A 27,857-nucleotide genomic window follows, 5' to 3' on the forward strand; every position below is an offset into this window, starting at 1 on the left:
CCTGATATCCTCGCCTGATGGAAAGTTCATGGGTTCACATGATGCTACCATCCCAACGCTCGTTTTCCATTTTTTGGCCTCATCTCTGTCATTGATCGTGTACTTTGTTATGTACTACTATTTTTGTCAAATTCGTAATTCGAATTTGTACCGTACACAGTTATCTATAGATGGCCACAATATCCGGATTTCAAATTATCCGATATCCGTTTAGTACAGAGCATTCCCTGACATTCGCTACGAGACTCGGCGTCAAGGAGCCCGGCACCAGCGCTTGTCTTTCCCGGTGAACGGGTCCGCGACAGTCGCTAGAGTCGGCTATTAAAATTACAGTTTTCATATTGTGTACTAACCTTGACTACAGAAGGTGCTGAAAGTGATGTCCCTCTACTGCAACATATTCCTGGCATCTCCGAAGGAAATTGGCATTTACACGTGCAAGTTCGTCTACTGTAATTCTCCCGATTTCTCGTACAATACTCTCTCTTTTAACTCACGGATGGTGTGCGGATTGTCTTTGTATACTTCATTTTTAAGATTTCCCCATTTTTCTTTCCACTTTTATTCAGAACTGACCCTGTTACTCTAAACTTTTTTACGAGGTTTAGTATAAGCGACTGTCGCGGACCCGTTCACCGGGAAAGACAGGCGCTGATGCCGGGCCGCTTGTCACCCAGTCTCGTAGTAGAAATATGAGTGAACCTCGGCCGGCTTTTGGAACAAATTTACAAATATTCAGAACTAAATTATTCTTAATGCATAATATTTGTTTTTTATGAATATATGAATATTAATTTATGAATAATTTTGATAATATGAAAGTTATTCATAAACGAAAAGAAATAATGTAGTTCTAAGTATTATAATTTAGAAATAAACACTAAACACCAACACTCGTTAAATTGTTCCATTGCTACTCCGTTTCAAATGCAACGAATAATTTGGATATCAGGATAGAACAGATTTCATTAAGGATTTGTGGAAAGTACATACAGTGAAATACGAAAATGGCGAATAAAAGAATATATAGATAGTTCGTAAAACGGATAAACGGTAAGACTGTCCAAATAATGCACACATTCGGATATCCGGATAATTCAGAATATGCGATATCCGGATAAAATTTATATTTTACCAGTCAGTAAACAGAACTATTGCCTTTCTTTTTTAAGTGTCTTAGAACATTGGTTCTAACCTAGGCCATTAAATATTATGGTAACATTTACACAAGATTTAGAAAGTTCATTTACATTCTAAGAAAACCCAAAATCATACACAATAGAGCTATCGAACTAGTAACACCGAAACTTCACCAAATTCCTATTCCAAGTTCACACTTAACTTCCATCCAACCTACGTGCAAGTTTCTTGTGAACACTTTCAACACTGTGCCGTATCATTCCAGAGAATGATGAGGATCAAAACCTGCCACTCCCACAATAAATCAATGGATGATGTAACTTATTCATCATTCATCCTCAATGATGAGAGCACTCGTCATTGACATGACAAGTCAGATGCTTGGCAGTGCGAAAGGCACAACTAAAACTAAACAGCTTAACAATCAGAAAAGACAATGGTCACTCATTGGGTTTCATGAACCTTTCAACCTGAATCATGGCTTAGGATAATTACCTGTCTATCTGAAGAGTCTATCAAAGTAACGTCGAATAAAATAAAACTAAGACCTCTCAAGGCTTCGTTGCTCGTTGACCAGGACTCGCCTCACTTTCCCTCAACTCCTTTCTCCAAGCTCCTCAATCCAAATCAAAAGTCAGTCCCTTCTCCGTCTGCCTCCCCTCTATATCAGCCAGGCCATGGAGACCTTCCTCCATGCCGAATCGTCATTATTACTACCTCTATTGCAAACAGCTGACTCCATAGACTGATGGAACTTCCTATATAGCCTACTGAATACATCAGGAAGTTTTCATAGCACAACACTGTGCATTATTCACATACCACAGAGGTTGAGACAACTGAAGTAAACAAGTGAATGCCCTGGTCAACATGAAGCATCCAGAGAGAGAGTTTAAATAAAATATAATTTTATAGATTAATACGGTGCCATGAAAACAAAACAGCTTCATGGAATGCGACGCACTCTGTTGTCTGAGCTCGGTGAGGTTGGTCAGTTGCAGAATGGTGTCCTACTTTTCGGCAGGGAAATCGTTCATGCCTGCAAAGGCGCCAGCAGGATTTTTTCTCAAGAGGGGATGAGTCAAAGAAACTTCTATTGTTATTATTATTAATAATAATATTATTATTATCACTGATATTATTGTTTTTATTTTTGTTATTATTATTATTACATTACTATTATGTATTACTACTACTTATGTTTTTTTTTAAATTACATACATTTGTATTTACAATTTGCAAAACTGTATACTTAACATTAATTCATGTAGGGCAAAAGTTTTTTTTTTGTTAGATAATCAGTGTAAAATAGACTGTAAGCTTAAATGTAACCCTATTTCAAAAATAATAATAGTTGCTGTAACTTACGGCCTGTAAGTCACAGAAAACAATACTTTTTGCTATAAGATATCTGTACAATTTTACCACTCAAATTACATTAACTCTTTCCAGAAAATTTGAGGGGGTCATGGATACCTGGGTTACTAATGGATACGAATGATATTTCAATTGTATGTATTAAAGTGTTAAGAAATTGTGTACTGTATTGCTTTCATTTCAGTTTCCTTTGAGGGGGATAAAACCCCTGCTCCCGCTCCCCCCCGTTAATCCACACACTGCTATCCTCCAACAAGTGTCTTCCCCGGCTTAGTATTTTGTATCCAAATGAATTAGGGTAGTGTTTTTTCTGACTGGGCTTCAAAATTTCGTGCGCGACAGAGCATTGGTCATGCACAAGCGTTATTACTTCCCAAGGTCACCCGATGGAAATCCCTAAACGATAGAGCAGGTGTTATTCTTGTTGAAATGCATAACGGCGTGTTCCGTTGCCTTTTTACTTTCAGCATGCGATTGAGATGAGATCGCACGTCTTGATTATCACCCATTTGCCCAGTCGAAGCTACTTTCCTTCTGGAATTCCGTTCTGTAGCCAGTTTTTTCCCCCTTCATTCGAATGCGATACAAATTAGACATTCCGCTCCGAACGCCCTCTGCAGGGTACTCGTGCTGATTGCAGAATGGCCAGCTTTAAAAGTTCACCGCTGGAGTTCAATCACGCGCAGTGAACTTGTTGAACCCAATCTGCAGGTCTGAAGTGATGTCATTTGAGAATAAAACTGTCAGTGTTGCCCCCCGTGGATATATAAAAGTTCCAAACTTGTCACTGGACCTGCTCCGTAGCTTTAACAAAGGCGTCTCTTATGTTTCATTTCTAAGATTCGATTTGATGCTTTAAGTCCACTTTATGCACTCCGAGAGATTCGAACCACTGTGCAATGTGCCTTCACCGGGTATTGAACCTGGGACCCCTGGATACAAGGCGACGACGTTACCACTACGTCATCGAGGAGGCTCGCTCGTTTGTAAGAATAGAAACTTTCGTCTATTAAAGTTCACGATGCTAGTCGACCTACGTGGCAGAACGCCTGGGTTTAACTGTGCATTGGAAGAAGAAAATTTCATATTCAATGCCTATTTTCATGTCTTTTTTGTTTTGGTCTCCATCTTAAGGCGAGGAGGGACAATTACGTACTAGTTGTGCATTTATTTCAATATCGTCGGATTTGGCACTGCTATTTAAAAAAAAAGGTTTAGTATGCAAGACAGTATGAATTTCTCTCCATGTTGCAAGTGGAAACTGTTTTTCAAGTTGATTAGTAAGCTAGACACGATGTTTGAAAAATATGATTAATAAGTATTTACAGAATCCCATGTATTCCTTATGGGAAATCGACTTCAACTTCAAGTTACGGATAATCAAATGGGAGTTTCGACTTTTCCTACTACTATGACATAGTTCAATGTGTCCTGTTTTCGTTCATGTACTTTTTTACGTAAATTGAATATTTGATATTCCCGAGAGAACAAATAGAATAATGGTCCCATAAACCTAATTCATTTCTCCTTGCCTCATACGGCCATCCTGGCAGTGTTGCCAAACGTGATGTGCATAAAAGAGCTACATTTCACCATTAATAGAACTAAAGATGACTTTCAAGGAGCTAGATTAACGAAGGCTGCATAAAGTGCCTCCTAGGGTAATTTTAGGTGTCAGAGGGGTGGAGGCGCTGCTATTACCGTTAGCTTTAAAGTGATGGCAATTTATTCTTAGTTTTCACCGCCTAGATTTGGCGGCATCACCCATCTCAATAATCCAATGATGTTCATATGAAATCGAAAATAAAGGACACCTTAGCCACAGCGCTATATATAAAAATACCTGGGGAGGAAAGAGTATGTGGGTGACGCAGCCTATATATGAATATCACGTCACGTGCAAAATGTACACTCATGGCAAAAGTTGGTATTTATGGGCCGGAGCCAGTGGTGGCATCATGGTGTGGCAGAGGGCGGGTGCCACAGTTCACAGTCAAACGAGTGCATGAAAGAGCCAGATCTGGCTTCAAAAGAGCGAAGTTGGCAACAGTGATCAGCAGCTGCCCCAGCGAGAAAGACCTAGGGGAAATTGTCCCTCCTCGCCTTAAGCGCCTATTTTAGAGCCTCTTCTTAGTGCTTTTTCAAGTGCCTATTCCATCATTTTTGGTGCCTTTTTGCCTGCCTATTTGACAGGTTTTTAATGCCTATAAATCCGCACCCTAGTGATGATATGATAAAATTGATGAACGGGCAGTCGCAAAGAACACATGCCGGAATTCGAACCCGGAATCCCCTTGAATCGTGACGCGCTTTGCTAACCACTCCGCCACAGAGATCGGCTATCAGTGGGTAAAAATACAAATGGCAATTCATTATCGAATAAAAGGCGGAAATTATAATGTGGTCTGGTTGCAAGTCGAAAAAATACAACCCTTATTAGGGATAACTTTTTCGTTATCAAAGCTAGGAACGCGATACCTCTATATTAGAACAACATAGCTTTGGTATCAAGTGCCTAGACCCATGATTATAGTTCGCGACCTGAGTTCCTTGCATTGTTGCTATGGAGCTGCATTGTTACGCTGCTGTTCCTTGCATTGTTGCTATGGAGCTGCATTGTTACGCTGCTGTTCCTTGCATTGTTGCTATGGAGCTGCATTGTTACGCTGCTGTTCCTTGCATTGTTGCTATGGAGCTGCATTGTTACTCTGCTGTTCCTTGCATTGTTGCTATGGAGCTGCATTGTTACACTGCTGTTCCTTGCATTGTTGCTATGGAGTTGCATTGTTATACTGCTGTTCCTTGCATTGTTGCTATGGAGCTGCATTGTTACTCTGCTGTTCCTTGCATTGTTGCTATGGAGCTGCATTGTTACTCTGCTGTTCCTTGTATTGTTGCTATGGAGCTGCATTGTTACACTGCTGTTCCTTGCATTGTTGCTATGGAGCTGCATTGTTTCACTGCTGTTCCTTGCATTGTTGCTATGGAGCTGCATTGTTGCACTGCTGTTCCCTGCATTGTTTCACTGCTGTTCCTTGCATTGTTGCTATGGAGCTGCATTGTTGCACTGCTGTTCCTTGCATTGTTGCTATGGAGCTGCATTGTTACACTGCTGTTCCTTGCATTGTTGCTATGGAGCTGCATAGTTACTCTGCTGTTCCTTGCATTGTTGCTATGGAGCTGCATTGTTACTCTGCTGTTCCTTGCATTGTTGCTATGGAGCTGCATTGTTACACTGCTGTTCCTTGCATTGTTGCTATGTAGCTGCATTGTTACACTGCTGTATCGACTGGAAAGACAGAAATGGATAGGGGAAGCCAAAGCCGTGTTGGTTATTCCCTTGAAGGAATCATCTTCTCGTGTCGGTTGCTCCTCTTCTTTAAGATCCCTATCTTCCCCATTCAGGAATTACTTCTCCCCTTCCCCCCTTCATTTCTTTCTTTCTTTTTTATTCCACTCCCCTCGAGTTTCTTCTTCCATGGTGCTTCTGGAGAAATGCATGTTTCCAGATGCGACTTGGGAAGTAATGAGAAATGCCACTTCTTCATGGTTCGTCTGTTCGATTCTCGAGGCAGGGAGCCTTTGAACTGGAGTAACCCGCTTCCTGTCGCACTGTGTCACCCAAGATGAATACTATCTTTCCTCTGCTTGACAGTGTTGCCACAGTTATTGCGGGATCAGTTTCGTGTCATGCTTTTCTCTCGTTCAGTGGGGCTAGTTAGGCAAAGCTAATTGTAGATGGCAGCACGATTGAGCTTCAGACAGGCAACTGTTCTTCCATTTAAATATATGAAGAAATCGGTGCTGGACGTGCCCTTATTATGTTAAATAGCACATTTAATTTGATTCTTAACTGAGAAATTATATTGGAACACGATAGAGGAATAATCAGTGCTGTAAAACTAGGATTTCACAAGATACGATCGTCCATATGAGAACTCAAAGAAACTTAAAGATGCCATAGTATATTTTACGTCACTTGAAATTCGAAAAATTTAGGGTGCTCTATTGTTATGAAATGGTAGGAAACACAAGGTAGAAATGAGAAATAACAGCTTATAAACAAGTCAGTAACCGAGTGGAATATGATTTTGTCCCTGTGCAGTAAGTATATACATCCTTTAGCGCGACGCAAATGTAATAGTCCCACTGCGGTTCAGTTCATTGCTGAAACACTCAATATGCTGACCAAGGCAGTAATTTATTTATTATAAAACACAAACTAAACGTAACGTTTCAACCTTCTAGCAAGGTCTTCTTCAGACTCTGCACCAAGTACAAATGTAACAAGGTACAAAAACAGGACGATATATATATACACAAACATTACTCCCTTCCAGACTATTAGAAAGTTGTTCTGGAACATTCTAGCAGGTGGCTTTCCCTTGTCAACTGTAAGAGTAATGTTTGTGTATATATATCGTCCTGTTTTTGTACCTTGTTACATTTGTACTTGGTGCAGAGTCTGAAGAAGACCTTGCTAGAAGGTTGAAACTTTACATTTAGTTCATGTTTTATACTAATATGCTGACCAAGGCAGTAATTTATTTGAGTGTTTCCAATCATGGAAACAAGGCTTAATGGTGTTATAGTTCATTGCTGGTGCAGGACAAATGTCAATCTCATTTTTCTTTCATGTATGTAAAAACGCAACGATAAGAGTCTCTCAGTCCAAAGAGGCATGGTGGTAGTTAAAAATATCCGAAAATGAGAAAAATCGATTGGGTGATGTTTTGAGCTGTTCAGACTTGAACGGATTGTTCAAATTGGACTGTTTCAACCATTGATCATCTCGGAATAGTCTACTGTCCCTCCTCTTTACAATGAGCTCAAGAACGCTTTTGTACGCAATTTAAAATTCAATGTTTGTTAAAAATGACTTTTTGATCAACCTTCATGTAATACGTAATAATAGTATTTCACAAGTGTCGGTTTTGGAGCAAAGTAAAGCTGTGTACCGAATATCATCAAAATCGGTGACCATGAGGGTCAACTCCTGCCTGATTTGACCCCTAAGAACCGTGAATAGGCAGCGAGAATCGAGTTCTTTTCGTACACCCAACGGCAAGATATATTTTCCACCATGTGATGATTAGGAATTGAAATAAAAATGTCAACAAGCAGAAAACAGCATCTCGCAACTCGGCAGAATAGCATTTTGCGGCTTGATAGGGAATTAGCAAGGATGGAGTTCTCCTGCGAAGCATCGCCGTAACTCTAGACGTGGTTTGTGCCCCCTTTACCCGCCTTTCCGCTCGAGTCAGCGCCGCCAGCAGCGGTTCCCGGTGATATACTCCCCCAATTCATTGTCTTGCTCGGCGGGCCCCGGCTTTTGCACGGCACGAATGGATTGGGTTGCACGGAAATCCACTCTCCCGCGGGGGTACAATCATTTCGGGGCATTTTTTTTTAGTTCCTCAGAATTTAATTAAATCCAGCCTTCCGTATTGTCTGTTGGGGGGCCTGCGGCCACGTTATTCTTCAAACTAGCAATTCGACAACGCACCACGGCCCTTGTACTTCGGCAACCGTAAGACAAAAAAAGAAGGTCGAAATTTTAATATCTACACCCTGATCTCCCAATAAGGAAAATGGGTTTCTTCTGATGTGCAAAAATTTACACTAGAAACCAGTGTTTCCAGCTACCTGAAGAAGAAACTAAATTTCTAGTCTTCCCTTTAACAAGATGAAATTCAGCTTTTTACAGAACAATTTTCCTCACTTTAGAAAAAGCCTCAGATCAATATAAACACATCCAAATACAGGCAGGTAAATCTGGGCATACATTTAGGCTTAGAGTTTGTTTTAGTTCCACTTTATGCACAGACAGGCTAATCGGAATTGAACCCACAGTGAGATTCGACCACCGTGGCAAGGTGGTTAGCATAGCGTGCTACAACGCTAGGCGTCCTGGTTTCGAATCCTGGCCGGGTGTTCTTTGCTAGTGTATATCAATTTTTATCATATCATCACTCATTGTCGCGGTCAGCCAAAATTGGCAGAAAATCTACGTTAAATAACATGAATCAAATCCACCGGGTATTCATCCCGGGTCACATTTATTGGATTTCAATGCGGCGCCGTTACCACTACGCCATCTGAAAAGCCTAGTTATACTTCTAAGGCACAGGATTATGCTATGAGCTCACGTATGCTCCATGTAAGTGTAATGTAAAAGTATGTTTTAAAAAATCTGGGCGGGAGCGCGGGGTCCAATAACTTCTTTCGAAGCATCGGAATATGAAACCAGAGCCTTCACCTTCCGCAACATTTTAATTTACTAATTTTAACTACACACACGCACAGGGTGACTCAAAAGTTTCCTTTCTGTATCTTACTCTTTCTCTTCCTATTCTATATCAGTCTGTCTCATTCCCCTATCTCTTATCTTACACTCCCTATTCCCTCCCTCCCTCTCTCTCTCTCTTCCTCTCTCTACCTTTTCCTATTTTGTCTACTCTATCTCTTCCTCTATTCTCTGCATATTTCCCTCTTTTCCTTTATATCTCTGAAAAAACACTACATTTGGTGACCAGTGATGTGCCGTAGACTATAAGTCTACGTCTACATGCGTTGTCTTCACGTAATCTACGCGTAGATTACATTGGGTTGTAGTTTACATAGACTACGTAGACAATCTAAAGTGCATTAAAATTAATTTTCAAGGGTTTCATGAGAAGAAAGTGACATTTTCAAGTATATTGGTTCCTAACGAACTGAAAAGAATCCTATTTGCAACAAAACTTCTCTTCTCTTCGCTCATCAACTATGGAAGAAGATAAATAGTATGCAAAAAAATAACAGATGGCAGTCATGAGGTAATATTAGTCTTTTCCCCATAAAACACTGGAATGTTTTATCTTAGGTGTTTTCCTAGGTGAGAAATGTTCGAATTTAGAAGAAGGAATATGAAAAGTTCTCCTCACACATCAGCAACTAATACGCAGTATAATTTTCTTTTAATTCCACGGCACCCTTTGATAAGTTATCACCTTTCGCCATGCTGTTTACATAGATTACGTAATCTACGTGTATAAAATTGTCTACGTGTAGAATGTAGACTATCGTTGTTTACGCGTAGACGCACATCACTGTTGGTGACCAAGGCAGTCTATATCTCAGTAAAAAAAAACACTTAATAACGTTACATTTCAACCCTCTTATTAGGGTCTTACCAGTGATGTGCCGTAGACTATAAGTTTACGTCTACATGCGTTGTCTACACGTAATCTACACGTAGATTATATTGTGTTGTAGTTTACATAGACTACGTAGACAATCTAAAGTGCGTTAAAATTAATTTTCAGGGTTTCATGAAAGGAAAGTGACATTTTCAACTATATTGGTTCCTAACGAAATGAAAAGAATCCTATTTACAACAAAATTGCTCTTCTCTTCTATTATCAAGTATGGAGAACATAAATAGTATGCAAAAAACAACAATAGATGGCAGTCGTGAGGCAAGAGTGGTCTTTTCCCCGTAAAACACTAGAATATTTCCTATATTTCTTCCCCTAGATGAGAAATTGTTCGAATTTGGAAGAACGAGCATGGAAAGTTCTCCTCATACATCAGCAACTGATACGCAGTATAATTTTGATTTCCTTCCACGGCGCCCTTTGCTAAGTTATCACCTTTCGCTATGGTGTTTACATAGATTACGTAATCTACGTATATAAAATAGTCTACGTGTAGAATGTAGACTATCGTTGTTTACGCGTAGATGCACTTCACTTGGTCTTACTCACTGATGTGCCGTAGACTATACCTTTACGTCTACATGCGTTGTCTACACGTAATCTACGCGTAGATTACATTGGGTTGTAGTTTACATAGACTACGTAGACAATCTAAAGTGCATTAAAATTAATTTTCAAGGGTTTCATGAAAGGAAAGTGACATTTTCAACTATATTGGTTCCTAACGAAATGAAAAGAACCCTATTTACAAAAAAATTTCTCGTCTCTTCTATTATCACTATGGAAGAAGATAATAGTATGCAAAAAACAACAACAGATGGCAGTCGTGAGCCAAGAGTGGTCTTTTTCCCATAAAACACTAGAATATTGCATATATTTGGTTTCTTCCTAGGTGAGAAATTGTTCGAATTTAGAAGAAAGAGTATGAAAAGTTATCCTTACACACCAGCAACTGATACGCAGTATAATTTTCTTTTAATTGCACAGCGCCCTTTGCTAAGTTATCACCCTTCGCCATGTTGTTTACATAGATTACGTAATCTACGTGTATAAAATAGTGTACGTGTAGAATGTAGACTATCGTTGTTTACACGTAGACGCACATCACTGGTCTTACTCTGACTTGAAACCAAACTAAAATTAATTTTAGCATTTCAGTTTGGTTTTCAAGTTTGAGTAGGATCCTAATAAGAGGGTTGAAACGTAACGTTATTAAGTGTTTTTTTTACTAAAATATAGACTGTCTTGGTCAGCAAAATAGTGTCTTTTCTGTCATGGAAACCAAGTGTAATCGTCTTTCATCTCCCTCTCTCTTTTTCCCTTTCGTCTCCTCCTTTCTCTCTCTCGATCCACACCTTCACTTCCTCTCTCTCCCCCTCTCTCTTTTTCCCTTTCGTCTCCTCCTTTCTCTCTCTCGATCCACACCTTCACTTCCTCTCTCTCCCCCTCTCTCTCTGTCTACAATTGTCACAATTATTCTAGGGATGGCATATCTCGTGCCGCACCTATCCACCTTCGTCTACGCACCCCCTTCCCCCATCCTCCCCCACGTTTCCCCCTCCTCAGGCAGCGCCGAAAATGGAAAGAAGGATGGTCAACGTAGCAAGAAAATGGATTCCACTGTTTTTGCCCGGAGGCTTCTTTTGGTAATCGGAGCTAAAATAGATGTAGGCTTCTGGTACGAATGGAAAATCCGGATTAATGGAGAATTGGAGTGCTACATGCTGCTGGATCTTCTTGGTGGGATGTTTTCGCGGGGTTGGGGAGAGAGAGAGGGAGGATTTTCGCCTGGCGTCCTGAGATAGGGGCTCGAATGTGGATCTTTTATTTCCCGGTAACTTGCTCTGGGAATTCGCCGTGGTTCGAGATATTTTTTCTTTTTTCAAAAAAGAAGAGGAATCCTGAACAGGTATGGCGAAGCTGTTGCTAGATTATTTTCGAAATAGGAGGTGGATTACAAAAATATTTTGCTACCAGGCTTAGTCCCCTTTCTCCCCCTTTCGCCTTACAACCAATAACCCATCTCGTTTCTTTCATCATGTCTGTGAGGAATTAAGTAACGTGCTTGAAGTGGAAGGATTTTCCACATTGTGAGCTGGTTTTGGGCATAAATAGAAGCGGATCAAGTTCACATTTGGACAGTTGTGGCCGTGTTGGCCAATTTTGGACATAGAATAGGCCATGTGGCCAAAGATACTGCATTTATATACATTAAGATGTTTATGCAACAATTGCACAATAGATGGCAGCAATGTTCATTCTTTATTTTGATGAGCATTATTTTCTTATTTAATGTATCCTTGATCCAATAGTTGGTACTGTTAGTGCACATGTGAATGATAATCATTATAATTCTCTATATCAGTGTTTCCCAACTGCCGGTCCGCGAGAGTATATACTGAAATAGTTTCACTCCATTTAATATAATTAAAATCTAGTTATTAATGCAGTTATCAGTTATCTTAATTGTATGTAATGACTAGGCCAACGCCATTAAATTAATTTGATAAGTGGCGATTTCATTGAAATGTTGCATTTTTGAACACAGGAGAATCTAAATAATTGCTTATTGTGAAAATGAATGACTATATTATTAGATTTAATAAACCTTTTCAATAATATAGTCAGTCATTTTCACAATAAGTATTTAGATTCTTCTGTGTTCAAAATGAAACATTTCAATGAAAATCGTCACTTACCAAATTAGTTTAATGATGTTGGCCTGAGGAAACTACAAAATGTCGTTACAGCCAATGGTTGACAACTAATGTAAACCTTCATTTTAGACTTGTCAACAAGCTTTAAAATAATCGAAACATTACTCTGTATGTTTATGCCGGTGCATACTTGTATTATTGTGTAAAGTACAAAAACTTGGAATCTGAGTATCGACTTTTAAGGAAAGAACCTTTGGTTCCTAGTCTTACGAAGGTTGAGAACCACTGCTCTATATACTTGTGAACTGACGTTTTGTAGTCATGCATTTTAGGTTTTTTAGTAGTACAGTGGTACTCGTGTGTATTTATAATTATGTTCATTGTAAATCTTAGTGTAAATTGATGATAATGTCCTCAGACACTCTTCAGATGGCACAAGCTCTTTATGTTAAGCATGTTTAATGTTTACAGTGTTGTTCATTATAAAACAAATAAGAAACAATGCTTTTTTGTACAATTTCAGGTATTATAACCACCACAACGAGGCGTTTGGATAGGGAAAACCAGGCGGAACATATGTTAGAGGTGAGTACAGTTTCTTGAATACTTTTTAGAGCAATTGAAGAGTAATGCTGTTTCACAGGAATACATTTTTCGTAATTATCACTCAATTCTATGATATATCCTGTTTTTGTTTTTGTTACGATTTTCAGGATGTTACATGTGGATTATTGTCGTCAAGTTATTCTGAATGTCCACAACATAAGTTTCTAGAGCTGTAACGAGTCGTCGTAGCGCAGAAGGACAGGTAGCATTCCGTAATTGACTCTATAGAGCAGGGTGCGAAATCATTGAAGACTGGTGGGGGAGAAATATCTTAATCTACAAACCCCCTCCCCACAAAGAAATATACATGTATAAATTATACGATATACATATTTATAACGTTATTAAAAGTAAAAGTAAGTTACTAAATTTAAAAATTATTATTATTATTATTATTAATTACATTTAAAGAAATTAATTTGTTACTTTTATATATATATCAGATATTCTAAAGTAGCAAACTTATGTCTTTGCTAACTGGTTAAATATGTTAATAAATTATGAAATAGTTGAAGTAGTTTTATTATGTATACGTTTTTATTAACTTTTTGCTTTATGTTAATATAAATGAATTAATTTCATAGTTATTATTGTCTTGTATTCTTGTTTTACTTTTATTATGCGTATTGATGTGGATTTGATAATGATCTCTTGAGAAAGAGAAAGCATTCAACACTCACAACCACATTGCTTATCTTTTGTTTGTTATAAAAAAAACTTCCCCCAGAATTTTTCGTGGGGGGATTTTTGATGCCAAAATTGTTGGTGGGAGGGGGGAATCCCCCGTCCCCCCAAGATTTCGCACCGTGCTAGAGAGAAACCTAGAAGCACATCTCAACAGTTTTAGAGCTATGGATCACCACCTATATTTTTATTAAAATAAACAATAACGAGTACAATATGTGCTTTTTTAAAATATATTTCTGTTTTCTGAGTAACATGTATCATTAAATTAGAATAATAAAAATGCCATTATAAATTTATGGAATGTTCGAGCATTAGTAAATTTCTCCAATGTTGCCAGATGAATTTTAAAATTGCGGCGATGTGGTAGGGAAGGCCCCTTTGTCGTAAGAATTGATTCTCTTTCATCCAATAGTGTGTTAATTAATAAATTAAATATTTTTAAGATCATATTTTAAAATGTGTAGCTTTATCTTAGTTGAAATCATGGTTTGCTTAGACCTCATTTGCCCCCCAAAAAGCTGGCTCCTGAGAAAAAGGAACTATCGCCTGAATTACTTCATGTTTACCTCTGCCACCGGGAATCGAACCCGGGACCTGTTGATAGTAAGACGGTGACGTTATCGCTGCGCCATCTGGGAGACCAACGCACTCTGGCTAGTTTCCGAAACAACTCCCGGTTCATTTTTCTCGCGGATACACATCCGTCACAAATTTCTCCTTCTTAAGCATCACCTCCCTTCCTCGTGGACAAGTTTCCGCGTATTTTTCCCCTGGCGGAAGCTTAAAGGCGGCCGATTTTAAAGCGAATAACGAAACCTTTGAAGCCTAAGCCGGGCGATCTTACACAGGGAGATACCGCGTCTCCTGCGATGCGGGCGGGGGGGGAGGGGGGAGCGGAATCAAAAAGCAAAGGCGATCTGCGTGCTTGTCAGCAAATCTCTGTGTGAACTTTGTCGCTTCCGTCATTAGACCCTTCCTTTGGGTTGTGTACACAGCAACACGAGCCCCACCCCTCCTCGTGCCTGCGTCACAAAGCTCGTCTGGGGCTTTGACGTCTCCGCTTAGGAGATGAGCTCTCTGGTGCACAGGGGAGGGGGATTACATCCCTTAATTCCCCTTCCTATCCTCCTCTAACCTCTTTCCACGGCTCGGAACCAGAGAGAACAAACAGATATGGGATAGAGGAGACGCGAAGGGGGTAGGAGAAGAAAAATCTCAGGTGCAATCAAGGTTGCCAGGTCATGATAATTTTAGTAACCCTAGTTCGTGGTATCCAATCCCTACAATTTAAAACCGCTGAACGTTTTGTCTTTTCCAGTGTTTTCGAAAGCTCTTTCTAATTCTGAAAAACTGTTGTGGTGTTCTTAATTCTGAATAATTACATTTGTTTATTTTTTTGTTATTTAGCGTCACTTTTCTGCCACCTTTGGCTAATCGCGAAGATGGGGATGAGTGATATGATGAAATTGATGAACTCGTGACTTCAGAAAAATTATTGGTCACGAGCTATATTACATTTCACACCCATTAAATTAATTTCCTCAAAATAAAAGTAGTGGCCTTATAAACACTAATGCGGTCCACATAATGGCCTGGATGGACCAGATGTGGTCCGCGTGTCGTAGTTTGGCCAACCTTGTGCTTTGCGGAAACCGATTTTTTGAGCTAGTTCCCGTTATGGACTAACCGAGAAAGTGAACTGAACCCCGGCCATCTCCAAATGTGAGGAGACCCACGTGACCGCCAACCGCCAGCTGGCCTCCGATTGGTTGAACCGTGGCCAGGTCGTGGAATCTCGTGAGCGTGTTTTTTTTCTGGCTCTGGTAGCCGCGGTTCGCTAATTATCAATTCCAGCAGCTTCCCACGATCTTGAGTCAACACGGAGCGGCTATCGGAAATCGAACCACGGACCGTCCTTTTGAGAGCTGGCCAGCGAGGTACTCAACAACTTGACTTGCACCCATTTAGTGAAAAGCATTATTGATGTTGTTATGCAAGCAATTTTTACAGCAGCCGATAAACAAGTATTTGGAATGGTCATTCATTCTTTAGAGAGTGTGTTCACGTGTAATTTTCATCCACTATTTTCGCTGGACTGTTTAGTAGCAATGCTGGTATAGTCAAGTTATATTTGAAACCTCTCCAGCTGATTGCTCTAGTCTAGTTGGTGAGCCTACAAGCAGCCTAGAGCGCGAGCAAGAGGGTTAGCGATAGGTGCTCGCTTGAGATGACGTCATCGTCTCGTTTGTTCATTGGATGCTTCGGTAGTTGTGATTCGCTTACAAGCTTCACTAGAGATGTTATGAAAGTAATCCCACTCTGGCCGATAGTAGGTTTTTTTTTACATATACAAAGACGTCCAGAACGTAAGTTGTGTTTGCTTGCAATTTATGCCGCAGCTGCACTGACGTCAGTGTTAGAGAAGACAGAAGTGCAGACGCTACGAAGTGAGTTGCGATAATGTTTAACAAAATATGTATATTATTACAGGATCTTAACCGATAAGTTATCTCCGAACGGGAACCAAAATCGTATTCTACTGTTGTTTTTCAAAGACCTTGCATGCATTCGTGATCCTCTGACTACTTAAGCAAAGAGGGGTTGAACCTGTCCGATAGCGTAGAGGCCGGTGGATCCACATTACCAGCGGTTGGAATCTCACCTTACATCGATCTTCGTGGCGGAGTGGCTAGCGCGTTACGAATATAGAGGTACCAGGCTCAAAACCATGAACAGGCAGATGGAGAGATGGTGAAGAAATATATACAGTTTTGATTGATTGATATATTGATTGATTTTCTTTATTTTACTTCGCTTTTTGTGCCACTTTTGGCTAATTTGCGAAGATGAGGATGAATAATGATACGATGAAATTGATGAATGAACACTCACAAACATCCATGCCCAGGCCGGGATTCGAGCCCGGGACCCCTAGCGTCGTAGCGCGATGTGATAACTACTCCGGCACGGGTAGAAATAAAGAGTGTCTCAAAAATATGGGACATTTTGAAATGGAAAATAAAAGAAGATGAACTTCGGAGCAAGTGTATTCATGGAGATGAATAGTATAGGGTATGCAATTAATGGTAAACATGTTATTAATTCACAAGACGACCTTCATATTTTGAAAATGACGTCAAGAAGATGGCTACCGTTTGTGCCTAGATGTTCCTGAAGTGTGACAGGTTTTTTTAATATTTTTTTGTTGGGCTACCTAAAGACAAAGATGTATGAACATCGGCAAAAATTGCAGAACTAAAGACAGGAATCCGTGAGGAAATCATCCAGATTCCTGTGACATGTTCCCCGACGACTTCAGGAATGTGTAGACACAAACGGTAGCCATGTTCCTGACGTCATCTTCAAAACCTGAAGGTCGTCTTGTGAATTAGTAACATGTTTACCATTAATTGCATACCCTATACTATTCATCTCCATGAATACACTTGCTTGAAAGTTCGTCTTCTTCTTTTATTTTCCAATTATTTATTTATTCAGAGTTTCAGTTACAGCACTTGTAAGGCCATTTTACACTGCAAATTCTATTAAATCAACAAGAACAAGTCAAGATGGTTTTAGGTAAAAAACAAAAAAGGGGATACATATAAACATATGAGACATAAACAAGGAATCAAACAAAGGATTTACATGTTCGTTCTTAGAGAAGATCGCAAAATACTTTCAGGGGCAAAAATGTCTATGTTTGTGGGTAGTTTATTATAGAACTGGGGCATCCTGTGGAACAGAGAGCGCTGTATAAGGGAGAGCCTAGTGGTAGAGTTGTGGAACAATTGAGTGTTTCGGGTCGATCGAGAGGGAACTCTCCAGTTCAATGCTGTAAGTAGAAATTCAGATCTTAATTTTCCATTGATGATTTTATAGAAAAATTTCATTTCGGCCATATCGCGTCGGGTCTGCAGTAACTGAATGTTCAAAGTAGTCAGGATGTCAAGTTTCTGAAGATGCCACAGAGAAGGAATTCTATGACGAACAATGGCGGTAAAGAAGCTGAGGACGGAATCCACGCTAGAAAGATTTGTATTGGAAGCCATGGCCCAGACTGGAGAGCAGTATTCGAGAATCGGAGAAATGCATGACTTGAAAAACAGGCTAAGAGAAGTTGGAGGATCAATTTCAGTGAATCTGTAGAGGAGGCCTAAGAGGCGCATTGCACTTGTAGCTGCGATGTGTTCCTTAAAGTTCAGTTTTTCATCTATGATAACACCTAGATCTTTTTGGGTCGCAACTGCAGTAATATAATTGTTTTCAAGAACATAATGAGAATGTATTTTGTTCTTTTTTAAAGAGACTGTGATGGAGGAACATTTCTGCAGGTTAAGTTGTAGATTCCACTGCTTACACCATGTGACAAGTTCGGAAAGAGCATTCTGGACAATCACAGCATCTTGTGTGGTTGTCAAAATGTCCCATATTTTTTAGACACCCTTTATATACGGAAGACCATTCGCGGTGATTGGCTGGAGGAGGGGGAACAGTTTACCTTACCTTGGTAGATAAGGTTTAGCATAGTGCGGGGGCAACAGTGGCAATGGTGGGGAACTGCCTCCTAATCGTCGCCATTGCGTAAAGCAACCAGTAAACGCGACACATTGATACTACAAAAAAAGGGAAAGATGAAAAAGGGAAGAGATATAAAAACAGGGAGGGAAAGTCGCACGACAATTGCCAGAAGGTGTTCTCCTCACCTCACTAGGTTACTCTTTGACAGACTACGATACTGAAGCATTTACACACAGGGAGAGAGAGAGAGTTAGTTCCCAGCCACAAGTCTCTTTTCTTCCTCTTCTTCTTTATCTTCGCAGTTTTGGTATTCCGTGTAAATGTAATTAGCCACCCCCACCCCCCAGCCTCCTCCCTCACCATCCTCTTTCTTTCGTCCCTCAGTTTTTGAGTGCTACTTCCGTCTCATTCCATGCCGTGATAGACTTATCGCTCGGCGGCACATCAAAAGGAAAATCTTGAAAGGGAAGCGCCGAGGAAGATAGCACATTGTGGATGAAAAGGACTGACGATGAATTAGGCTCTTTTTGGGGTATCGAGGTAGATGTAATTAATTCACCGAAGTTTTTTTTTCTCTTCAACAAGAACTCTCTTTTAATGTTTTTCAAGACGCGGTATCACGAAACTTCCGTTTATTTATTTCCTGGTCGATTCATGCAATTTCTCAAGCACAAGAATGACTATTTTAAAAGGGACAGTGCCATACTACACACAAAGTGAGAATATCATTTCACAGATATTAACAAAAACTCCTCGTTCCTAATAAATGCAAGGCAAGTTCGTGCGCATTATATAGGGCAAAATATGCACTTATAAGCGTATGAAAATTTTCAGAAATATGCTTAAAATATATACGCCGTAAGGAAAGAGAGATAGCCATATATATTTTTTTTTAAATCTAAATTTGGAGACATATAAGCCTGGTTGGAAACCTTTCAAGTCCAATGAATTTTCTTACGGTGCAGGGAACAGTGTCGGCGATTGCGTGCCAAAACTTTGGGGCAAGGACAGTTTATCTTTTCTTGGTAGACGTAAGAGAGCATAGTGCAGGGACAAATAGTGGGGAGGGCAACTGACCCCTCATACCCACCTAATCGTCGCCACTGGCAGGATGTGTATCTGTCCGACGCTAATATCCTTTGGTGCTACGAATTCCGCTTTACTGTACATGTGTTGATGTTATTTTGAGCTAGAAGTTGGCGAATGAAAACTATTTTAGGTCTGTATAGAAAAGGAAGAAAATCACGACATTTCCAACGCCCAAAATCTTCAGTATTTCGTAATTTTTCGGGAATTTTCGACTTCTGTATGAGTTTCTTTGTGCCATGGTTGTTTTTCAGATACTTTGTTAGAGAATTCCTGTATTTGAAAGTAAAATCTTTTGTGACTTCCCGATAATTCGCATGTTAATTGTGGATGCCAGCGACGCTTTTGTAGAGTCGCGTGCGGGATTTTTGAGAGGCTCTTTGATCTCATGACGAAACCACGTCGGTTTGGAAGCAAGTCACAAGAACCTCTCTCCTCCTCCTTCCCGGTTCTTCCTTCTGGAGAAATGAAGTCTTCCCTTAATTCCTATTCTGTATCAGCAAATCCCTTCGCCGCTGCCCCCCTCCCTTCCTGGTTGGGAACAACCGGAAATTATGCAGACTTCTACGTCAATATTGACATTTTGTGTCGGCTGATCGATGCCGAGATTTCCCAAGGATCAAGGGAGGCCGAAAATTCATCGCGAGGGGTCACCCTCTCCACTATCCCCCCCTCTGAACGAGACAATACCAGCGGGGAAGCGGCTTAGGAAGGGACGGAGGACAATTATGAAAAAATGAATTCCCCGAGACTTTCAAAGGGAAATTGAAGTTGAGTGGAAATAGGACACAGCCAGGGGGTGGGGGTGGCGGGTGGAGGGGGGTTCCCTAAGATACATTTCCGCTAAGAAAATTGACATGGAATTTCTTCCCGACCTATATTTTCCCCTTCCTCGAATTTTCGAGTTGGTGTAAACGAGTTCCTTTCCATGAAGAATAAAATATACCTGTATATTGTTATCTATTCATTAATTTTGGTTTTAAAATTTTAGTATTTATATGGTTTGTAAGTGCCATATGTTACACAATTACATAATTAAGGAATGGGACTACCGGATATTATGAGGGTTCTGTTAGCTCTCAAAGGATTAAGTAGCTGAAGATGAAACTGACTTTAGCTCTGGAAAGTTTCAATCGGCTAAAATGAGGGTGACATTTTCTCTATATAAATTTCAGATTCTGAAGTAAGTTATGTTAGCCGACATTAGCTCTCAAACTATTCAGTCGCTGAAGATGAGAGTGACATTAGCTCTCAATTGGATACATACGCTGAAGATAGGTGATGTTAGCTTAGACATTTCATTCGTTAAATACGATAGTGACATTCGCTCTCTAAAAGCTCTCAGACGCTGAAGATCAGTAAAGCTTGCTTCAGTATTTCAGTCGCTAAAGACAATAGTGACATTAGCTTTCGGAGAATTCAGTCGCTGAAGATGAGAGTGGCTAGAAACTAGCTCGCGAGGGATTCAGTCGCTGAAGATGAGTGATGTTAGCTTGAACAATTCAATCTTTAAATACGATATTGACATTATATCTCGGAAGAATTCAGTCGCTGAAGATGAGAGCGACATTAGCTCCCTAAAAGAGACACTGAAGATAAGTGATGTTAGCTTCAGCCTTTCAGTCGATCAAGGCAATAGTAGCATTAGTTCTGGAAGGACTAAGTCGCTGAAGATGAGAGCGATATTAGCTCTCTATATGCTTCAGTCGGTGAGACAAGTAGCATTAGCTGAGTCTTCAGTAGCTAAAGATATAACTAGAGCCCGGAAGTTCAGGCATTTATTTTCGATAAAATAGGCAGGCAAAAAGGCATTTATAATGTGGAAAATAGGCACTAAAAATTTTAAAAAAGGCAAAATAAACAAAAAAAAAGGCACATTTCGAAGTCGCTTACTTTTATCTATAATTTCTGGCAAAATGTTAAAATCTACATTGGGAAGAGCATTTCAATTTTCACCAAATTCACCCACGTAACCATGTTACTTACCACTTAATGGCACACTAAATGTCGGCATGATGACAAATACACGATCGTTTCCCTCCAAAGTGCAGAACTAAACTAAAGATAGAGAACTTGATTTTGGAATGCATGCAAAGGCCCTTGGGCATTAGTGCTGTTTCTTGTCAATAACCTCCTGACACGGACGCTGGACGTGATGACGTAATTGTGCAGATGTTCTGCAACAGGTTTTCAGCAGTCAATCATGCACAAGGAAATGTTAACCGAAAAGCAATATCCTAACTCAGCATGAAATACTTTTCTCCTTCAGCAATGTTGAAACATGTGTGAGTTCAAAGGCGAAAATTATTCACATAATAAACGGAAGAAAAATAAATACCAACAACGTTTTTTGGGAGAAAAATAATTTTACACACTTTTTTTTTAAAAAAAATGGTCCAATTTCATTGAAAAAGGCAAAAAAAGGCATTATAATTAAAAATAGGCAGTGGGGCCCCAAATAGGCAAAATGAAAAGGCTTCTAAAACATTCGAAACAACATAAAAAAAGTAAACCCGGAAAAATTTTATCAATATATCCAGTAGATAAAAAGAGGCATTTTGCCAAACTTCCGGGCTCTAGATATAACATTAGCTCTGGAAATGTTCAGTCGCTGAAAATAAGTGGTGTTACCTCTACCTCGTCCGTGGATGAAGATACGAGAGAGAATTAATCATCCAGAGATTCAATTAGTGAAGATGTGACTTAAATTATCCTCTTAGATGGGAGTGGCATGAACTCTCGGCCTCCTTCAGTGCTGAAGATGAGCAGCATTAGCTAAGTCTTCATAGGTAGAGAAAGATTTAGTTGCTGAAGATGAGTGACATTAGCTATATCAAAGTGGGCAATAATCAAGGAGTCCCGGGTTCGATACCCGGTGGAGGCACACAGTGGTTCGTATCCCACTTTAAACTGTAGGTCGAGTCCCGATTAGCCTTAGTGTGCACAAGGTGGACTTAAAACACCAAATCAATCAGTCAATCAAAGTGGGGGGTTATTACGATAGATCACCTCACTGAAAATCCGAAAGAAACCTGGTTGTTGTTCGCTCTGTGCCGTAGGTAGAAAATCAGATAGCTGGAAACACTGCTTCTGCTTATTATTTGTAAAGACAACGGCTCGGTTCTGTACTTCAGAGAATCCCAGAGAGAGAGAGAGAGAGAGAGAGAGAGAGAGAGAGAGAGAGAGAGAGAGAGAGAGAGAGAGAGAGAGAGAGAGAGAGAGAGAGAGAGAGAGAGAGAGAGAAATTCAGTTGAGCAAGAAGAGAACACCGTATTTTCATTCCAGATCGATGAAATGAACCGTAGCAGAAGAAGAACGCTTACAACAACAACAAAAAAAAAGACCTACCGTAAAAATAAACTTTTTTTTTTTGCGTTACTTTCAATGGAAGAAGTTGCACCCTCCCCTCCCACTTCTACTCTGTTCAGAGATATTGGCTTTGAAACGAGGATCCCTCTGTTATTCATCTTCGAGTTTTGGGGGGAGGCTAAATGGCAGGGGGACGAGCAACAGACCGTCCTTCTTGACGGTGAAACCATTAGTTTTAATGTAGGAGAGGCCATTTTCTTCTCCATCATTGTTGCCCTTATTTTTTACCTCAAGGTGGCGTAAGTGCGTGATGTGCTTCGTGAGTTGACTACAAAAGGAAATATGAAGTTCTACCTCAGATGTTTTATGGTTGCATATTAATACACTTTGGAACTGGTAAAAAAGTAAACATTGTGCACTACGAAGAATATACAGGGAAGCCCAAAAGTCACTTTCCCCGGAGAGAAACTGTATATAGACGAGTGGAATGTTTTGTGAATTTTTTGTGATTCGCTGTGATGCTAACCCAAATTTCCTTAAATCAGTGATGTGGACGAATGAAGCATGTTTCATATTGAATGGTCATGTGAATGTGTTTATTGGGCGGACGAAAACCCTCACGTGATTATTGAGAAAGAACTGAATATGCCAGGGATACTTGTTTGGGGGTGGGATCAGTGGGAATGGTTTGATCGGGCCATACTTTTTCTCGGAAACTGTGACAGGAGTGTCATATCTGGAGATGCTACAGGATATTGTGATGCCAGAGCTTGTAAACAACTCTATGTATCCCGCCTATTGTCTGGCAGCAAGACGGTGCCCCACCGCACTATGCCGTTCTTGTTCGCAAGTTTTTGAATGAACACTTCTCTGAATGGTTTGGGTCGGGACATTCGACTGACTTCTTCGCTCATGCGATCTAACACCTTCTGATTTTGCCTTATGGGGTATAATTAAGGATGCCGTCTACGCTGCAAAACCACAAACTCTGAATGATCTGGGACAAGAAATGGAAATGCTTTTGATGAACTTAACGCAAATAAGAGTTTGTTATTAAAGATATGTGAATCTGTGTATCATCGTTGCTTAGAATGTATTGCAAATGATGGGAAACATGTTGAGCATGTACGGTAGATTGTGTTCTCTTACCTTTTTCCAGCAATAAATACACATTTCCTTACTACAAGTACAGTAAAACCTCGCTAATCCGGACTAATGGAGGGAATAAGTTGACCGGTTTAACGAACTTATGCTTTTTTTTGCCTGTCCGGATTAAGCAAAGTCCGGCTTATCGGGGTGCGGATTAACGAGGTTTTACTGTATCATAATTTTGTTCTCTCTTAGGGGAAACTGACTTTTTGGCCACCCTGTATGTGTGTGTCTTACAGGGCTGCAGGAAGAGCATTTCGCTCGAGCGCCAAATAGTTCGAAAGGACGCCGCTAGATAGCGTAGGGAATCGAAAGCTTCTTCGCTCGAGCGAATAACGCTCGAACAGGCAAAACGAGCGGTATACGCTCGAAGCCCAGTAGTACGGACAACTAAGTTAGTAATAAGGTGTGTTTTATAGAGCGTGTACGTTGATACACTTGTAGGTATAATTGTATCGTCTGCAAATACGCTGTATAAAGTAACATAGTCATCATCTGCATGTTACCAATACACAGTGATATATGAAAATGATATAGATGATTGTGGGCTGAAACTGCCAGGATGGATGTTATTCATATGATTATTGTCACATTAAAATGATATTCCATTGTATACGCTCGAACGGATACGAGCGAGCGAAAGTGGCCCCCTTCAGTACTCTAGTGTGTGTTCAGCACACTACATATCGGTGGTCAAAGAATGATCTCATCATTCAAGATTGTAGATTCGAATCCCAGCCTGGGCATGGGTGTTATTACAGCATCCCACCCTGTTCGGTTGTAGACTAGGACTCGCCACCGAGTGCAGGCCTGGTATATGGGACCTTTAGTAATCATCACTGTTCCTCACTATCACGATTGACCACAAGTGTAAAGAGAACGACGCGAAATAGCAAAAATCAAACACATGTTCCAGTATCCTTTCATGATTATTCTAATCAGCATTCATCCTCAGGTACTTTTCTCAAGAGGCTGAAAAGCTTTAGAACCAGAATCGACTCAACGGCGATAAAAGATCTCTCGCTTGTCCGAACGGATTGTGCTCTTGCCTTTGATGCAAGCGGTCCCGGGTTCGTTACCCGATGGGAGATCGCTGTTAACCCAGCATCGTGAGCAGAATTGCCGTGGAACTACGGTCCGAACCAAGCGTCTTAGAAGAAATAATAATATAAATGTTTAAATTATAATAATTATATTATAATTGAGGACTAAAAGTGGTAAACGTTGTAAGTGCCAAAAGCGAAAGTGTTGGGAAATCGCATCGTTACGCACATCAGCCCGTACGAACGTTCACACTAGTGCCTTTTTACACGCCCTTTGAACTACTTAGAAGGCTACCAGCCACTTTTCACGTTTACCACATTATAAAGCATGGCTTAACGTGAAAAACGGTGTATGAATTCTTGTGACACTTACAGCGTTTACCAATTTTAGTCTTCAAATATGCTAAATTAAAATATTAAGTTGTCTAAATTAATTAATATTTTATTATTGTTATTACATAAATATGTAAAAAGACTATAAGTAGGCTATATAAATATAACAGCACATATCTAGCTTACTTGTAGTTAAAATAGTAAAGTTTTGATCAATATTTTTTGCATAGTATTATTAGTAGTCCTTCAAGGCCCAGTTGTCCCAATATAAACTTTGGCTTCCAATAAATTCGACGAAAAAAAAATAGCCATCGATTATGTTCTTATTATTTAATTTTAGTCTTTTAGGGGGTTCGGACCCCCTGGACCGCCCTAAATACGTTCTTGCTCATAATATATAACGAACGCGGGACTGCCTTGTAACTACAGGCCACACGCCATTTCCTGCAACACAGACTCACCGTACCGAAGGCTTTTGTCAAATCGGGCTGGTAAACCGTCTATTCGTAACCACTCGCCTTTCCGCCGCTCAACCGGACATGGGGCGATCGAATCCTAAGCAGTTCAACAGAACGGTCCAGCGAGCGGGCTTGAATGCCTGCAAGGGACGGACTTCTTTTCCTAGACTCGCCTCCAGCCTTTCACGGAGCCCTCTGGGGGCTTCCTTCCAATTTCCGCCTGCCCTTTGGAAACAATTACATTAACGAGGGTCTATCGATTGCCCAACCTGGGAGGGGACTTACTTTCCTCTCCTTAGCGCTTCGGCTTCTAAACAGGGGGAGGTCGCCCTGAAACTGATGCTTTTAATGGTACTGTTATATTGTATAGGTAACTTTATTGAACAACGACGAGAGGCTACGTAATTAAGAGCTGAGAGACATCGGCGCTTCTTTGATCTTCCTTTGTTTGCCGCCCTCGGGCGGACGGGTAAACAGGTACAGCGGGTAAACAAGCTGAATGGCAAAGTTGCAATATCCTTGCTTTTAATATCGAAAAAGATATGAGAATATCGATCTTGGTAATAACTAACTTGGCAATTCAAATTCTTGGCAATACTGTGGCGAAAATTTCAGAATATTGAAGAGTGTCAATGAAAACTTCCTCTCAACATTGCCGACTTCCTCTCAACATTGCCAACTTCTTCTCAACATTGCCAACTTCTTCTCAACATTGCCAACTTCCCCTCAACATTGCCGTTCTCCAAATACCATAACTCAAGATTTCCAATCAGAGAGCACCGCAAGGAAAATATTTGAGAATGCACAATATTCTAGAAATGTGATTGATTTTTATGTAATGGGCACGCCACTATTTGTGCCTGAAGATGAGAGTGACATTAGCTCTCTTGAAGATAAGTAACAATTACTCTCAAGTCGTCAGTAGCAAAAGATGTAACATTAGCTCTCGAAATATTCAGTTGCTGAAGATACGCGTAAGAGCGACACTAGCTCTCGATATGCGTCAGTTGGTGAAGATAAGTAGCAATTACTCCCAAGTCGTCAGTAGCTAAAGATGTAACTCTCGAAATATTCAGTCGCTGAAGATTAGTGACATTAGCTATATCCAAGAATGAGATCACTTCCATACATCGCCTCACACTAAAAACCGGAAGAAAAACCTCTTCATTGATCGCGTCACCACGACGTCATGGGGGGAGGGTCGAAGGGTGGCCCAAGGGGGATTCTTCCTGAGGTAAACCACTGATTTTGCTGCATAGTGTCCACTTCTATAGAACAAATAGTTTAAGTAGCTAAAAGTCAGAGGATGACATCTTCCACCATGTCCTGGTCTTGACATAATGTAATAGTAATGTCACTTCCATTACATCTGAAACGAGATTGGACTACGCGGGGGGAAAAGAGGAGGTCACGTGTCAAATGAAGATCGAACAAAGGTCAGTTTTTGTATGCCGGGTAAAGATCAAAGCTTTGATGGGAAGACAGCAAGCTTTTCAGTCTAAATAGGTCTGGAACTTGGAGGGAACTTTTACTTCGCTGCTAGAAAGGGGTCGGCGACCCTCTTCCCACCAGGGTACGAACCGTGAAAGCAGCGTCTCCAGTTGGCAGTGTTGGAGCTCCATGCTCCAGAGAGAGAGAGAGAGAGAGAGAGAGAGAAAGGAAGGAAGGGGCTGGATCAATACCAAAAACCCGTACGGGAGTTACACTTCCTCGTGCCGGGACAAGGAAGTCAAGTATACAGCCGTTATTGCAAAGCAGAGAGGGTAAAAGTTCAACGAGTCAAAGCGTCGTTGGTTTTGCATGAGTAATTTCGGGACCCGCCTGTTTCAAATGAGTGGTTTTCGTGAAATACTCCCTCCCCCCTGTAAGACTTTCTCCCCCTTAACTTTTTTCAGCAAGAATCGAGTTTGTATACAATTAGCAGCCAAGTGTTCTTAATTATGTATAACCTTTTTTGAGTACTCTGCTGTCTGTTCCGAAATTTCAGTGCTAGTACATTTGAAGATCGCTTATTCTTGATTCGTATCTGCTCCTATGTTAAGTTTGCTTCTTTTCAAGTAGACAGTTGCCACTAATGGCTTGTTGTCCGTTTGCGCAGACGTATTGCGCATCCTCGACCTGACGTAGCAGAGAAAGAGGCGCAGAAGGCTTCTGCGCAGGTCATTGAGGCCGCAGCAGTGGTTTTTGCTGAGGCTCCGTCCGGCCATGATGCTATATGTGCACCCGAGGCGCCAAAGTCTGATTATAGACTATGTTATTTTTCAGTGTGAATATTCGACAGAAGAAAATAAA

General features: G+C 40.4%; 1 protein-coding gene across 5 annotated transcripts in view; it reads left to right on the top strand.

The window, feature by feature from the left end:
* Positions 1-27,857, top strand: part of kug (FAT atypical cadherin kugelei) — a 956,861-nt gene that overhangs the window by 677,446 nt on the left and 251,558 nt on the right. For all 5 annotated transcript variants that reach the window (XM_083129471.1, XM_083129473.1, XM_083129474.1 and 2 more), the window contains exon 5: positions 12,897-12,958. In XM_083129471.1, coding sequence (XP_082985597.1) covers positions 12,897-12,958 — 62 coding nt within the window. The remainder of the gene's footprint in view (positions 1-12,896; positions 12,959-27,857) is intronic.

The sequence above is a fragment of the Lepisma saccharinum genome, chromosome 10 (assembly GCF_977018435.1).
Source record: "Lepisma saccharinum chromosome 10, izLepSacc3.1, whole genome shotgun sequence".
Taxonomy (NCBI): domain Eukaryota; kingdom Metazoa; phylum Arthropoda; class Insecta; order Zygentoma; family Lepismatidae; genus Lepisma; species Lepisma saccharinum.